Below are 17,184 nucleotides of genomic sequence, written 5' to 3'. Positions count from 1 at the left end.
CTCAGTGTGCTTCCATAGTGTGGTTCTCACGACATCAGTCCTCTGAGACAAAGAACCACAAAATACCCCTAAATTGTTGCGCTCTATGCTCGATGGTGATTTGAGACAGAAAGTTAGGATCACTGTGGGATATTTTAGAAAGGCCATGTGTTCTACATGTTTTGAACTTGACTCCTCATTTGCACGTTTTTTCCCCCAAACAGTTTCTAGCCCCCCTTTGTGGCCTAACCTGTAGACTATCCTCTCACGGTGCAGGTCCTCAAGGCCACAGCAGATCTCAGCAGCGTAGAAGATGGCCCTCTGCTCGTCGAAGCCAGAGTTGCCCATGTTGTAGATGTGGAATTTTAAGTCACCTCCATTCATTATGGTCAACACCAGGCACAGCGCATCCTTGGTCTCATAGGCATAGGCTAGACTAACCTAGAGAGGAAGGCAAATCCGGTGGGGGGGAGGAGGGGGGCGCAGTGGTAACAAAGGAGACGAGGGACGAGCCGAGAAGAAAGAGGACGGCGGGGGAGAAGAGAGAAAGCAGGGAGCGAGAGGGAAGAGTGGTGGTAAGAGACAGGGTTGCTAGAGAAGCGTCACAGTTTCATTTAGTTTGTTCAAGGTGGAAAAGTCATCATCCGTTACACACCATCACAATCTCAAGAATGCAACACAAGAATGTACACACAGAACCTGAAGGAGAAATATCACACATACACAGATTAATCTGATGCCTCATGTCCCTCTAATCCCACAATTATTCTCTCGTTGCTTCCCTTCATTCCCACCAATTTACATCCCCCTCCCCTCCATCCCCTCTCTCTCCCTCCCCCCGTGGGTCAATGACATGCAGGGTACAGTGGGTGTTGCATGTGATGTTGTGTACAAGCAGGATGTTGCTGCCATCAGGAGGAATTCCATCTGCTGCAGAGTATGTGGTCATAGATGGTCGCCACACACACACACACACACACACACACAATGTCCAAACTGACTGAACCAAAAATGCTCAGAGTCCCGTGATGCCCGACATCTTTGCTAATGCAACAAAATCATGAAAATAAAGACAAACCGAGTCAGATAGCTTACTGGAAATTACTTTACTCTTAAAAGCACAGTATGTCATTTCATCTCTCTGTAAAAACGGATGATTTAGTTCGATGATGTCATTAAAATAAAGGTTGTGCACTCGAGGGAATTCTTGTCTAGGGCGTGATTTGGCAGCAAATGGGAATGAGTGGCTGTGATCGATATGCAACAAATACAGGCGAAAAAAAGACAACACACTGGTTAACTAGTCGTAATAATAATAATCTAAAGTAATAATCTAATCTAAAGTGCCTTTCACAAAACCCAAGGTCGAACCAAATATTATTATATAATATATTCCTTCATCACACTCAATATGGTTACATGCACAGATTAATCAAGCTAAGCCGTCGTCCGAGCACACATGCGGAGAAGGAAATTGATTTATCGGCCCATGTACGTACGGCTCCACCTCTGTAGGTGGCGCTGTATCTCCCTATAAGCTAGTGCGTATTGAATCAGCTTCCTGTTGACCTTTACGTCACAGACAAACAAAACAGTGAACGGCGAGATGAACCGTGCTGTGGTTCTCTATGTTTGTACCTGCGGCCCAGGGACAAGATTTTGGTCTGTCCATTGTCGTCTACTGACGGTTGTTGGTTGAATTTGTTGGTGATCCCCGTCACCTGCTCAAGCTCGAGTACCTGACATCTTTTTATGTGTTAAATGATTGGTTATATAAAAATAGACTTCTCATACGATGACAATCAATGCGATATTAAAATCTAGACTTTGTTTCCATCTTTAACAATTGTGTCGTACCTTTGTTTCACTGACAGGAGACTTTAAGAGTGGGCTGACCCTGCGCTGTGTCTCATATACACATATTATACACACACACACCCACCCACACACCAAATATGTGGATGGGTTATTGCTTAAAACCGCAAGTACCGTACGGCAACAGTATAGAGGATGTACTGACTAACAGTATGCATCGATCAAAAAAAAAAAGGTAAAGACGGACAACGAGATGGGGGGTGGGGGCGCGAGTGGTTTGAGTACTTGACTCTTATCCTTGCTACTGCTGTTTGGTCAGTGTTGCTAGGCAACAGAGCTGCTCTCGTAGGTAGAGAGGCACATCAAGAGTCATCAGTTCTGCCTGCAGCACAGAGATGGGAACATGCTCACACACACACACACATAGAAAGAGAGAGAGAATCATGTGCCATTCCCAGGTGACAGGAGCTGCAAGTCTGAGGTTCTGTAACAAACCCACTCCAGTGTGTGTGTGTGTGTGTGTGCACGCATACATGCCTATACACGTTCCTGCCATGACTCACTCAAAACAAGGACAAGCTGCATAGCTCACACTGCAACTGAAACCGACTCATCCGACCGTCCAAACACAAACCATTAGCCTCGACACGGGAAGACAGACTCCCCTCTACTCCGTTACAGTACCGGCGATTGTACGGCAGATCAATATCACAGTTCTGTGCCGTTAAATAGTCACACCGTGTCCCACACTGTGTCCAATTAAGTCAGAGTACACACAGAGCCACAAACCAGAAATTATCCCTCCAGTCTCTCCTTGACATGTTCCAAGAATGTTAAATGAACACTTGCTGTAATTTTCTTGTCATTGGAACAATAATTTTTTTCAGAGAACTGGAGCACGGAGCCAAAGCTAAGTTTTCTTTTCCTGCTGCCCGAGCACCTGAGGCGTTTTTTGTGCGTAGAGTTGGACGAAATGGAAAAATGAAGCACACTGCACACAAGTTTTCCAGTTGTGCCCCGAGTCTTGATGATGTGAACACGTGAAGGGGAAAAAAAAGTGGTGAGGACAATATAGAAAAAAAAACAGACATATGCACTGTTACACCACGATTTATAGAGTAAACAAAAGGTAACTCTTGCTACTCATTTGTCTTGCGTTTAATAAAAAGTTACAAGTATCCCCTTTAAGGTCTTGAACTGTTCCTATAACATATCATCTTACATGTTAATGGACTATCGAGCTGTAAATCCAGCCCTTCAGTGGAGGACTTGAGTGTAGCATGGAAGAAATGAAAAGCTAGGTGACTCCCTGAGAAGTGTTCAAGCTTGGCACGACGGCGTGGCCCAAAATCCACTTCTTCCTTTACTCTGTTTTGCAGCATTGTAACCAACAATTTATAAACTCACTGGACGCTTTTGTAGGTACATTAGCTTTACTACTTATCAGCCAATCACATGGCAGCAACTCTGGGGCATTTAGGCATAAAGGCATGGAAGAAAGGTGATTCTGAATGTGGTATCTACTAGGATTTTCTACTAGGTACGTTTCAGTTTGGTACAGAATGGTACGGTTTGGAATGGTAAATGATACTTGGTAGGCGGGGTGTGGGCTGTTGGAACTATTTTGAATATTTAAAAAAATCCAGCTGTAATTACCGTTCGCAAGGCAAGAATTGTATTAAAGCGTATTCAAATTTGAATTAAATATTTGAATAGAATTCGAATATTAAAATTAATTAGGAATGGAATTCGATTGGGATTGTAGAGGAAGATTGACAGCCCTAGTGGGCGGAGTGTAGGCTGAGCCCGGGGGCCACGTAGCGTGATGTCGCACCGGTGCGATGGCGACAAATGACGACATGGAATGACAACAGACAACAATGGAGGACATCCAGCAGCTCTATTTTTTTATTCCTGCTCGGTTTGTGGCTGTTTGTCTCAACAAGACGTCGAGCTTTGTATGAGAATAGCCTCGACTTTTATTGGTTATTTAAACCGATCACAAGGGAGGGCCATTCTTCTGTTGCCCAGTCAGCTGACTGTCATGGGTGTGGGGGGGTACCATTTTACTCTGATACCCCCAGGGAAGGGTACCAAAGAATGGAACAGTGAATGGGCCTGAAAGAGAGATAATATCCAGTAAGCAGCAGCTTCTCTGGGTGAAAATGCCCCATTGATGCCAGAGGTCACATGAGAACGACCAGACTGAACGATAGAAAGGCAACAGCAACATAGACCCTGTTCAGACCATGAACATGCATCCTCCGAGTGATCTGATCACATGCGGATTGTGTCAAGCGCAGGTCTGAATGTGTCCTCAGGTCCATTCACAAAAACAACATTCATAGTCGGTTTGGGGACGCATGTGGCCACATTCCTGAACATGCATGAACACAATCCATCCTCAGGCTGGATTAGAGGCCGCCGCCTCCTCCTCCTCAGCTAACGCCCCTCTGTCCCCCTGCAGTTCAATGTTTCACTCGTGCTAACTTATTTGTAGCCACAATCACAACATTGACACTGATCATCACATGATTTTTTTGATTTTTTTTTTTTGTTATGGTTAAAACGGTACTTTATGTTACAGCAGTGCAACGAGTGCTTTGATTCACTGCACCTTTCTCTCCGTCTCTCACACATGTGCACACACATAGATGCACGCACACTGACATCACCACAATATTAACACACAGGACTTCACAACCATGAGAACAAAGAAATCCTATGTCACGTGAAAGCAAGTACGGCTTTACGCCATTCAGTTTCCTCTGACACACACACACACACACACACACACCAGACACATCTGTACTGTCAGACTCGTTAAAAACATAATTTTGTTCTCGCAAACAGTCATGACGTCAGTGTGTATTTGAATACAGGGCGTGGGAAGCCAGATCTGAGCTCATGTGGTCACAGGCCACGCATCTAGGACGCATTTCAATGCCGAGTTTGAACAGTTGTGCTCAGCGTGATCCATGAGCGACGCAGTCACCGAGGACAGACGTGCATATCAGGTGTGGAGGGGGGCTTTTAAAACAACCGCTCGTTAGAGGAAAACCAACTCTGACCACACAACATGAAGCATATGTGGAGTGCAGCAGCAGAGCAACCACGGCAGGTGCCTCTCCTGACTCCACAGTAGGTGTCGTGTGTGCCTAATAAAGTGGCTGGTGAGTGTAAATTGTGCACATTTAATCCCCCATCAGGACATCAAAAACAGATTTCAATCACATTAAGAACACATGCACAAATGATTCACAGTGAACTCCAAACAAAATCAAATCAGGCATGTTTGCAAGTTTGTTATGAAAATACAGTGGAGGATTTGTTGTTGAGCGCTGCAGTGCATGCACAATTCAATTTGCACATGACTCTAATGCACTCACTCGCCTTGCTGGCCAGTCTGCATTGCACCTGAAATTGGTCAACGATCAAATTTACCCCCCACCCCCTTTATAGTTTTATGCCATTGCGTCTCTTTCCAGTGCGAGTCGCAGGCTTCCCTCCTGGCAGGAAAGTCATTAAAACAAACACGACTCAAGTCGCAGCGATCGTCTTTAACAGCAGATCAACAGCCTTTGCAAACATGCCATTCAATTTCGTTTGCAGGATCCTGGAGGTATGACAAACAACGCTCTTACAGACGGTACGCACACACACACACACACACACACACACACACACACACACACACACACACAAAAACACTCACACAGACAAAAACGGAAAACAGGTACAATTCTGATGAAAGGTTGAATAAGAAAAAGGTAGTACTTACTACAAAACTACTGTTAACTTTTTCTAAAATGCGTTTTTCGTTTAGTGCCATTGCTTCACCTTTTCTTTTCTTCACACGTTTCTTTTCCAGCTTTTTACAGGCGTACATCTTACCGGTGGCACGTACTTGGCAGGCACAAACCTGGAAAACAAGCAACAAGGGAGGGAAAAAAAGGGGGATTATCACACGCACTCCACACACACGAGACACGGACAGTGCTGCCTTAACACAGTGTTAAAGGTTACTTAATAGCAATTTAAAATATTAACATTAAAGGAATACTTCACCGATTTACATGTGGCTTTGTATTGCTAGAATAGCAGTAGTATTTTTAAAAAATTGTGCTTCCCTCCCTCAGTTTTCCACTGAGTTGAAAAATCAATGACGCGATTCGCATCGTTTGACTGCCGGTCTTGCGGTGAACACCGTCAAGCACCGGTTGCGTGTGGCGAGTATTTTGTTTTGTATTTTTAGATTTATTATACATTTAATTCTCCACAGGGATTTGTGTGTTTACACAACTAGCGCTGTCTGCTTCGAAGCTCGGGGGCAGCGAGCGCAGTGCATGCTGGGGGGTGTTGTCGTTCATCTACATGATGCCAAAATTACATTTTTCTGCCTTTCGCGGCCAAGAAGGCACTTGCTTCAAATATTATTTCACATTTCTACTACATAGATGACCCAGTTTTAATAGACATTCATCTTTCCAGCGGTGAAGTACGCCTTTAACGTCTCATTTCCAGACACGATGTGTAAAAGGAACATAATGTTGTCTGTCAGGAAAACTTAAACAACCACGCCACTGGAGCAACAGTTAATGCAGCTTTTCATATCCCGGGTGTTGTGACACTCACCTCGCCAAATCCACCTTTCCCTAGTACTCTGTAATGTCTGAAGGTATTTTTGGTTACTGGTTGCCTGCAGTGATGAACAGAGGAGTGAGAAAGAAAGAAAGAAAGAAAAGGGGATAAAGAGACAAAATGGACAGACATGAAAAACTGATTATTACCAATTATGCGGACCACGTGCCTCTGCAGACAGAGTAATGCTCTAATATATTATTAATCTACCCTGATGGCTGCTTTTCCACCCAGCTATTATGCAAAGCACATCAATTATTTACCAGTCACACAAAAACACTCACTGGCAGCACCACCTTTGTGTTTTGGTGCAAACACTGCTCCTGCTACTGGTCAGTATATACTGTATACTGACATGCTTCTTGAGCCTCCTATCATTTTTTTTTAAAGCATTTTGACAACATTTTAATACATTTATTTATATTTATATTTAATTATTGACTGCTTTTACCATCTCTTTGGAAGTTTAAAAGGAAGCAAACAAAGACATGGAATAAGGGAAACTAACTAACTAAAGCCCCTTTTCCACCTATGGTCCCAGCACGACTCGTCACAGCACGGCATGGCACGTGTTGGTTTTCCACTACAAAATAGTACCTACTCAACGTAGGCGGATGCACGGCTGCATGAAACTGCCGTGACTTTGTTTTACACACACACACACACACACACAAACGAGTGACTACTGACTTGTAAAGCAGTTGTTTTCAGTGTAACTGAATCATTAGAATCAGTTCATTAAAACGACTCCTCCGTGACCGGAGCACAGACTCCATGTCTGACACGGTCACTGGACTGAAATAGCAGTGCTGTCACTAAATGCGCCAGACTCCTCTGTTCCTCTCCTCCGTCACGCATAGTATCGTCTGCGCTCGCTTGGAGCAGGTACTAAAAGAAGTATCCGGTACCAGGTACTATGCTAGTGGAAACATAACTTAACTGTGCCATGCCGTGCCAGTGGAAACGGGCCATAGGAGGTGAATGTTTTGATGATAATCAGTAATATTTAGGTAAGGGACGGACAAATGTCAAAATGTAATTAAATCAAAAACAGAATGTACCAGTAAGTCATGGATATTGTAACACTGTAGTGCTGTGTTTCCATCCTGGTATGGTTTGGCTTGGTCCAGTATGGTACATAGTAGCCACACTTTCGCAGCATACGTGTAGAACCAATAGGGTATCCGATCGGGCAATGACAATAGGTAACAAGAGACAGCTTCTTACTCTATTAGACAAACTATTTTACGGGTGCATCAGCCCCACCTACTGGACGGGAGTGTGGATCAATAGATAAAAGGAGGAAAAATGCTTGATTGGATCTCGCAAGATCTTGAGTCAAAGCCCTGATGAATTTGATAAATGTGTCATTTTTTTTAAAAGTAAGAAAGGAATGTTTTGGTTTAACAGTCGACCACAAACTACTCACCTCTCCAACCATTTCCACTGCAGGAAGCGAGAGAAATACATGGTCTCCTGGTAGAGGGAAAACGGAGCTCCACTCAGATAATCACGAACTATTCTGCGGGGAGGGAGGAAGAGAAAGAGAAGCGGTGATCACTTTGAGAAGAAGTTAATGAGAACAATGCACATGTCACCAGGAAAGAAGGAAGTAAAATAAAACAAAATAAATAAAACACGCTCATGTAAGATTCTGTGCCAAAACGTCCACACCTGCATAACTGAGAAAACGCCTTTGCAGTGACTACAAAACACATCCTCTTCATCCGACTTCTCCCTGGATCACGTGCGTCGTACTGTACATATCTGTATGTATCCTGTGTGCGTGTGTCTGTGTGTGTGTTTAAGCGTCGCTGGCGCTGTTGCGGTTCAAAGCTGCTCTCAGTGGAAAGACGGGGAAAAAAACTCAAGTGTGGATACGCCACCGTGAAAAATGAAAAATGCCTTTGAACAGAGACATTCCACTCGACCCGACCAGGAAACAGGGGATTTTGAGGACATTTCTTCCCCCCCCCCCCCCTTTTTTTTTCTTTTACTGAGCACCAGGTTATGCAGAACATCTAATCTCATCTGAGCTGAAGTGTAAATGTGAGTCTTTCTGTGTCAATCTGATTACGTCACATGCAGAGACAGTTAGAGGATAAAAGCCCGTATTTTGTGAAATTCCTTGGAAAGGTCGGGGCAGGTCACCGTTTTCCTGAGCACAGGTCAATCGTCACTCCTCCGAGAGTTGTTGGAGCACGACTCTTTGACATGACCTTTCCAGCCTCACATGCAGGCATCCTTTTTAAACTACTACTACTACGACCTGACCACAGATGCGGTTTGACTGACACCGTCCATGTCCTCTTTAACAACGACACACCAAACAGGCATGAGCTGAACTGTAGACACTCACTGTAGACACTCACAACAACCCCCAACATGTAAAGTGTCAGTTTATAATGTGTTAAGTGTTGTTGACAGATTAAAAGAGAAGCCAAAAATCATTGTGATTGACGAAAATGAAACCAAACATTTACCTACTTGCAAAATAACATTTTTAGAAGTGCTCTGTGACTTTCTGACCACTAGGGGAGTCACGTTTATCACAACTGCTTTCTTCTTTTTTTATTACATCCCCAGGTGACGGCACACAAACATAAACACCGCAGGATGTACAGGAAATGGAAAGAAACGAAATGCATTTGCCATGTGTCGTGTATTTCGGAGAGGAAACCCTGAACAAATTACAAGAGAACTCCAGATGACACCCTTGAAGCCGCACCGTGCAACTGTTTAACAATAAATGAATGTCCATTTATATTCAAGCCTTTGCCAACGGAGCTCACACACTTCTGATTAAGGCCATCAGCTCCATGTGACTCTTGTTTTTCTCAGTATAGATGAAGTACAACTCCCGTGTCAACAACAAGCAAAGCAAAACTGAAAATGTGAAATCCACTGCTCATAAAAAAAACCCTGGACATTCAGCAGTTTGACACTAAAGCTTTAATCATTTACTTTATCGCCGTTTGTGGTCGTGCATCGGATGTGAAATGCATTTCAGGTCATTTCCTTTGCGGTCAATCTTCAAAGAACATATTTACAATTAATTCAGGCTCTGCCAACATGTCTACTGACCAAATTTCCATTAGGACAAGAAGAAGAAGAACAAGGAAGTCACAAACAAATGCAATCAGTTAAGGCTGGGCAATAATCAAATAACAAGATTTACTTCAATGTAATTTGCTTCAGGATCAATAACGTGCATGCACTGTGCTAACTCAACATTTGCCATTTTAATTGCTATTAAATATTTGACCTCAGACTTATAAAATGTTTCCCTGTCTGTTCCATTCAGTTGATAAATAATATTAAGACTACAAATAACTGGTTTATTCAACTTGGGACTCGGGAGCAAAACCTATTACTAATTAATTATCTGACATTTTAATGCCATATAATGCCGTACTATCAGCCCTTATTGCAAGGAGCATCATGACTGACAAACAATAACTGCTTTTCACACGTCACATCCAACTTCCTACAGTTGAAGAGAGTAGGATTAAAGTCAAACCATGGACCTAAGCTTATACTAGCAAGAGTTACGTGCTTATACCACTTAAATAGATCATTTTCTGGAGCAGAGCTTATGCTAGCTTGTTAAACATTCAACAAGAAAGTTGCAGCAAGGTTATGGCAGAAAGGGAGCCTACCTTTAAGAGGTATTTTCATAAAGTTTCAGGTTTTTTCGTGTGCAATTCAACTCCCAACATAAAAACATGCTGCATTAGTCAATGTGAGTGGCACATTTGCAGATAATTGGGATTAAAAAGGTCTACTTGCAGCTCAACGGAGACAACACCAGCAAAAATGTTTATTAGATGATTAAGACTGTTGTACAAAGGCCATAACATCCACTGGGAAGGTCCTGCAATTAACACAAATAGTATTTTCACAATACAACCATCCGATTTGACAGAAGTAGAGAGGCAACATACTTTATTATGATCCAAAACACCGTGGTTACAAAACAAACAGAAAAATTGCCCTGATGCAGCTTTCTCTACTGCTGACTAGTGTAATCACAATCTGTTCTGCCAGCCAACAACACATGACTAAACACCAACGCTACAAACTCAAGTTCCCTCCTCTGCCACCCAGACACTGAAGAGATGCTCATATTTGGCCCGGAGATTTTCCTTAACCATATTACTTCATCACCGAGGAGGATGAGGAAAGCTGCCTGTGGTTACCAACAGCACTGGGGTGGCTGTTCTTGGCAACAGGGCCCGGGAGCTGAGAGTTTCCACAAGGGAAGCACCCGATGCAGTGTAAAAGAAAACTGAAATTATGTCATCATAGGACGCGGTTGCTCAGCACATGAGCTCAATGTCTATCATCATCCGTCCCCATGAGATCTTTGTTCTTCGCAGTTCAATGTCCAAAAGGCTTTTATTGCTCTGCCCTGTGCTGCTCCTGAGCTCAGACACTCTATAATGACATCTTGTAAAGATGAACTATAAAAAAAACCCTCATTGTAATTAAACTGCGTTAAAGGTACAGTGTGTAAAGTTTAACAACCTTTGATGGTGAAGGTGCACGTTGCACCTCGCCCCTTCCCTGGTTATTATATATATTATATTATATATGGTGATAACATATATACATGTTGGTGATTATATGCATTTTTAAAAAACAAAAGTACATTTATTTTAGCTTTTATTTCTGCCAAATCTGCCCTTTTTTACACACTGGACCTTTACATGTACAACATGCAGCAACTTCTACCTCTAGGGGTCTCTAAATCAAAGTAAAAACAGAAGATCTAGTTTTATGACATCATGCAGCAGCATGGAATCATGGGAGTTGTTGTACATGGAGAGCTTTGGTGGCAAATGCCAAGAAGAACCTGTGACCCGTGAGTGATAAATACACACAACAACCAAAGACCATGTGTGGGCATTGTTTAAGAGTAGACACAGAGGTAACGGGAAGTGGGAGTGTTGAACGTGTGTACTCTCTGCATGTTGTTGCCTGTTCTAGTTCTCATTAAATTGGGTCAGAATTCTAGAAAGCTACCATAGAAATTGCACCACAGATGATTTCTAATGAAATTGCAATCATTTAAAAAAAAAAAAAAAAAAAAATAGACAAACACACACATATAATGCAGTGGGAAGTCAAATTACGACTGCATGTATATGTTCAAAATCCATGAGAATTTAGAAAATATGCTTCCTTTGATTGTGTTTTCAAAGTACTTTGAGTGGCATTGTCCTGTATGAACAGTGCTATTAGAGCTGCAACTGACCATTATTTTCTGTCGATTATGTTCACAGATTAATCGAGTAATCGTTTGGTCAGAAAATGTGAGAAAATGCTGAAAAATGTTGATCAGTGTTTGTCAAACCAGGAAATAATGATGTTCTCAAATTGTTTTTGTCCACTAACCAAAAAATGATTAATGATTTCTTTGTTATCTGGAGCAAAGAAACCATAAAATAGTCCCATTTAAGAAGCTAAAACAATCAGAAATCGATTAATCGAGTAAGTGCTATATAACTTAAGTTTGATTGATTGATGGGGGTGTGGCCTGAATAGCCCTGCAGTCAGTAGTGCGCTATGTGACTATATTTGCATCAAATCTCATAGTTTTAATAAATAAATAAATTATTTACCAACTATATTTAAGTTCCCAAGCTTCAATTTTGAAAAGTTAATTCCCATAAATTTACTTTTGCAAACACTAGTCTTGTCGTTTTTAGCTATTTGACTGCAGAGATATTACATATTACGTCTTTAAGGACCACTTTTTCCTCATATTAAAACCTAAATAGCTTAAAAGAGTTATCGGGTGTTAAGATCGGACTCATCCACACATTGTCTGATTAGGTCAGTGAACTTAGAAAGCGCCAGGAGGGCAGGAGCTGAGCACAGCAGTGCCTGGTCTCAGACAGACACCACTGGGAGTAGAAATAAACAAAGCTACAAAATGGCTTTTGTTACACAAAGGACGAGGAAAAGGGGAGACGACTCAGCAGAGGGCCCTTTGTTAAGACACGCAGAGTTGTCACGATGACACACACGTAATGAACGGCCATGCTCCACTCTCGGTATGACATAACCATATGTTCCACTGCAGCAGAAAGAAAAAATCTGTGAGTGAGCTAATACATGCTCCTCCAGTGGGTGTGTGTGGCTCTGCCAAAAGTTATGTTTCCACGTGTAGCACCATGCTTTCCTACAGGCTTTCCCTCAGAGGTACGTACCGGAATTTAAAAAGGGAAATTGAAGAAAATGAAAATACCACAATGAAATACAAATTATGATGATAGTGGAAGGAGTGATGACTGAACGTGAACAGGAATCTCATTCAAAAACATCTGAAGTGTCGCCGCTGCTGCTGCTGCTGCTGCTGTGAGGCTTTTACTAACAAACACGTGCCTGTGTTTTTCTGTGTTTGTACATTCTGCTTTCTGTTTCTCCCCCACAACTCTCCAAAAACACTCTCTTTCCACTTCTCCTCACTTTTCCCATTTTGTCCTTCTTGCCGTTCTTTCTTCTCGTTTCATTACTTTCTGAGAGTTTCCCAGTTCCAGGCCCTCGCGCTGTGTCGTCATATGAGTTCATTGTTCACCATCTCAACCCTCAAACTAAGTAAAACCTTAAATGTAACACAATGTAGGATTCCTTCTCGGGGTCCCTGTACCACGGGAAACTAAAAATATAAGTGGTGGTAGCCTATGTTATAGCATTTTATACAAATATGATTACAGTGTTGTTTTTCAAAATATTCCAAATGAAAACTAACTGTACTGTATGTCGTAAAGTAGATATTTATAGTTATTTTTTGTCATCGTGGTACCGACCTGCAACCCCAAGTTCTGTAAGGTCAATGTAGGCCGCTGTAAAGTGATGTACCATGAAAATAATGTAAAAAGGAGATATTATTTGAATGACAAAATCCTATATTGTGTTGCTTTAAAGATCGAGCGTGTAACATTTAGGAGGGTTAGCTGCCAGAAATGGATTATACTACCCATAAATGTGTTTGTATCAGTTTGAAATGAGAATACTTTTAGAATAAGGTATTTTATATGTACTTTGGGGAAAGGGTCTTGATTTAAAAAGACAAATCAGCCATAGTGCATGCATCATAGTTTGAAGCAGAACATTACAATCAATGAGAATCTAAAATAAAAAAGTTTAAAAAATCTGTCTGTCACATCTGCCACAAACCACTATATATTATTGATTTTATAAATCCAGCAGCACCGGAACAGCACCGCGCATGCATTTTCCCAAAACACAAGAACAGGCTGAGAAAATAATGGGAGTTTTTTCCCCCCCCCCCAATCATGATTCCCACTTTTCTTCTGTTTTATCAAGAAGATTCCAATATTCCCAGGGGGGCTCCAGTGACTCAGAGGCTGGTCACAGCATTTCCAGTCCAAATCCGTCTGCCTGTGTGGCTTAAAGTTGAGACTTCGCAGACGTACGGCTTCTTCCAAGACTGAGGAGACGTGGGTTTCTTGGGGGCATATCGATTTGCTGAGGAGCGGATCGTACTGTGCTGGACATCCGATGTAATGATGTGGTATATTTATGTCATGATTTATACTAATAACTTTAGCAATAACATCCTCCCTGACAGCAATTCAGTTGCATGTCTCTGAGTCATGAGTAACAATTTCCTTCAATCTGAACACAGATATCATACATTCAGTTTTAAATTCAGTGTAAAATAAAAGAGCTGGTGTTCATCAACAAATGTCGATAAATCTGCTTAGAAAACCGCTCCTCATTCTCATTATTGGTGTCTATTCAAATCCTCCTTGACCCCCTTGTGATGCGACGCCATGATTACCGCACAGGGTTTGACGGTAAACATTAATCGAGGTAACACATTTGTGAGATCCCCTTGCCAGTCGTAAATCTCCGTAAACAGTCTCTGAATTCACTTTAAATCAACAAACAAACACCGACCATCGCCGACGCGAGCCAAACAATCAAAACACAGCGCAGTCGCTTGACCGAGTGCCATCGACTGCTCCAACTGTAAATAAACAGCAAAAAACGTTTCCCAGTAGATCATTCATTCAATCCCGGGCAACAGAAACTAACTGTGACATAGTTAAATATATAGTTAAATTATTGGACTTGCACTAGGTAACGATGAGGTGCATTTTTGTGTGTGTGTGTAAAGAGAAGTACATTTGGGGGTAATAATCCCTGCTCTGTTTGCTTCTCCTGGCTCTGTGAACAGGAAGCAGAAACACCTGCAAGTGTGTGCGTCTGTGTGTGTGTGTGTGTGTGTGTGTATGGGGGAACACTAAGGCAGTTGTTGTTTTCATGCCAGCCATCCGGATGCTCTCGCTGCCCACTGCTCTATTTCATTCACCTCCACTGTGCGTGTGTTTTTGTTAGTGTGGTTTTGTAAGTGTGTGTGTGTGTGTGTTGCTGCCCTCCCGGTGCCAGCTGCCTCATCATCGCTAGTGACAGGGCACATTACTGCACAGACTCGACAAACACACACGATTTCTGGAGGAATGCGAACATGTTGGTGCTGCTGCTGCTGCATCTGTACTTTGACGGGCATAAAGAAAACCTGACGCACTTCCAAATAGCGAGCGTCTAATTAATGGCACGAGTGTTCCGAGTGTCGGACATCTGTAGAGGGAGAATAAAGATGGCCCTGTGAGAAACGGCGTGTGCGGATGATAGAGGCTTACTTGGTGCAGTCATCGAAGAGCTCCTTACACGGAGTCTGCTCCAGCCTCTCCCGACAGCCGGCCACTACATCCTGTGGTATGTCAGGCAGATGCGCCGCCGACTAGAGGGTTAAGGAGATAAAATTTAATGTTTACACAACATTAGAAAAAGAAATTGTTGCATTAACAGAGTTTTACGACATCCATCCATTTTCTACCGCTTTATCCCGGTCACTCCCAGCTGACATGGTCGCCAGTCCATCACAGGGCAAACACATGGACAAACATACACTACGGGGACAATTTAGGGTGTTCAATTAACCTCTTTGTGTTTTTGGACTGTGGGAGGAAACTGGAGAACGTGTAGAAAACACACACACACACACACAGGGAGAACATGCAACACTCCATGCAGAAAAGGCCCTTGTTCCGACCAGGTCTTGATTGAATCCGGGTCTACAGTCCCTACTGAAATTGCAATAATTTAAAAAAAAAAAGTTGGACAAACACACACCTATAACGCAGTGGGAAGTCAAATTACAATAACAGCAGGAAAAAGACAGGGAAATCTACACTGGTGAGGTTTTGGCTTAATGAAGAGACCAAATTTATGCTTCGTCAGCATAAAGAATTCCATATTTTGAAGACAGAAACAAGCTAACAGGGGACATGTTGCCACCTAGCATAGCCACTCAGACGCACTTTATTTGATTAATCAGTTTCAGGCTAGTAGCATACACAGCTCAGCCATAGCTCAACTTAAAGGAATACTTCACCGATTTGCATTTAGCTTTGTATTACTAGAATAGAGGTAGTATTTTTGGAAAAATTGTGCTTCCCAACCTCTGTTTCCCCTGAGTTGAGAAGCCTTGGTCCGAGGCTTGAAACTGCAATGCTAATTCCTCACTTGTCATCTTTGCTAACAGTTACGCTAACAGGACCAAGTGTCACTGGTGGGCACGTAACAAAAAAAAGAATGAAGATATTTCTTGACTATTTTCTTGAATATTTTTCAAAAATACTACCCCTATTCAAGTAATACAACGCTACATGCAAATCTGTGAAGTATTCCTTTAATTGTGTGTGGAAATATACAGATATACACATATATATACTCTATATATATATATATATATATATATATATATATAAAAATATATAATATAAAAAAATATATATAATATAAAAAAATATATAATATAAAAAAAATATATATTATATAAAAAAATATATATAGAGAGAGAGAGAGAGTGAGGCGGAAAGACAGAAGGAGAGAGAGAAATATGGCACAGATCCCAAAACACGCATTAAAACGTGATACGTCCCTTACAATTTATGAGCCTACACATTCTCTCATCGAGGCTGTGGTCACGCTTCACCTCCTGGTGTAGTTCACAACAGTGTCACCAGTTTGAAAAAGAATCAAATAGAAATTCTCATGGTGAGAATGCCCCCAAGTCATACCACAACAGGGTGTGGGCACATGCATATGACACAGTTATACATTAAAATGACAACTCGGGTTTGACAGTTCTGGTTTAAGTGTGGTTTCTATAAGGTGTTGACACATTATAAACACGGACGCTGCCAAGCGCACTATTGAGTGCGCCGCTGTTTCCGTGAACCAGCTCCCACTGAGAACACGGCTGCCAGGAGGGCAGGAGGAAAAACAGAATTTAGCCACTTAATAAAAGGCTCACCTAATAAAATCTACGGCTGCTTAAGACTATGATATCTTAAGAATATGTTCAGAGTCTGAACGTTTGTAAAACTGCTTACTCTCAAACACCAAAGTCCATTGAGGAAATCTGCGTTTTTTTAGCTTGCGCGGGGGGGGGCATGTGCTGCTGGTCAACTACGGCCTCATTTGGTAAGTTTGTGTCACTGAAGTGAATAAGAACAAAGGGTTTGAAACACCTAAGACACAAGATAACACATTTGAACTTCATGATGGCGGCAGCAGTGGATCAACAGCTTCTGTGTGTCAGGATGTAAAATTGATGATTTTGTCAATGGACTCTGGTTCTTGGAGTTTTATAAGCTTCAGTTTCCAGCTGGAAAAGGCAGAGACATATGGCATGTTTCGCACGTT

The 17,184-nt window shown here is 42.1% G+C and overlaps 1 protein-coding gene across 2 annotated transcripts in view; it reads right to left on the bottom strand.

The window, feature by feature from the left end:
- Positions 1–17,184, bottom strand: part of grk4 (G protein-coupled receptor kinase 4) — a 52,115-nt gene that overhangs the window by 10,889 nt on the left and 24,042 nt on the right. For both annotated transcript variants that reach the window (XM_058640004.1, XM_058640002.1), the window contains exons 5-9: positions 15,114–15,214; positions 7,865–7,957; positions 6,430–6,493; positions 5,576–5,716; positions 230–420 (exon numbers count right to left, since the gene is read on the bottom strand). In XM_058640004.1, coding sequence (XP_058495987.1) covers positions 230–420; positions 5,576–5,716; positions 6,430–6,493; positions 7,865–7,957; positions 15,114–15,214 — 590 coding nt within the window. The remainder of the gene's footprint in view (positions 1–229; positions 421–5,575; positions 5,717–6,429; positions 6,494–7,864; positions 7,958–15,113; positions 15,215–17,184) is intronic.

Source organism: Solea solea, chromosome 10 (genome assembly GCF_958295425.1).
Source record: "Solea solea chromosome 10, fSolSol10.1, whole genome shotgun sequence".
NCBI classification, from domain to species: domain Eukaryota; kingdom Metazoa; phylum Chordata; class Actinopteri; order Pleuronectiformes; family Soleidae; genus Solea; species Solea solea.
The sequence above is the reverse complement of the archived record's forward strand: the minus strand, read 5'-3'. Positions and strand labels throughout refer to the sequence as shown.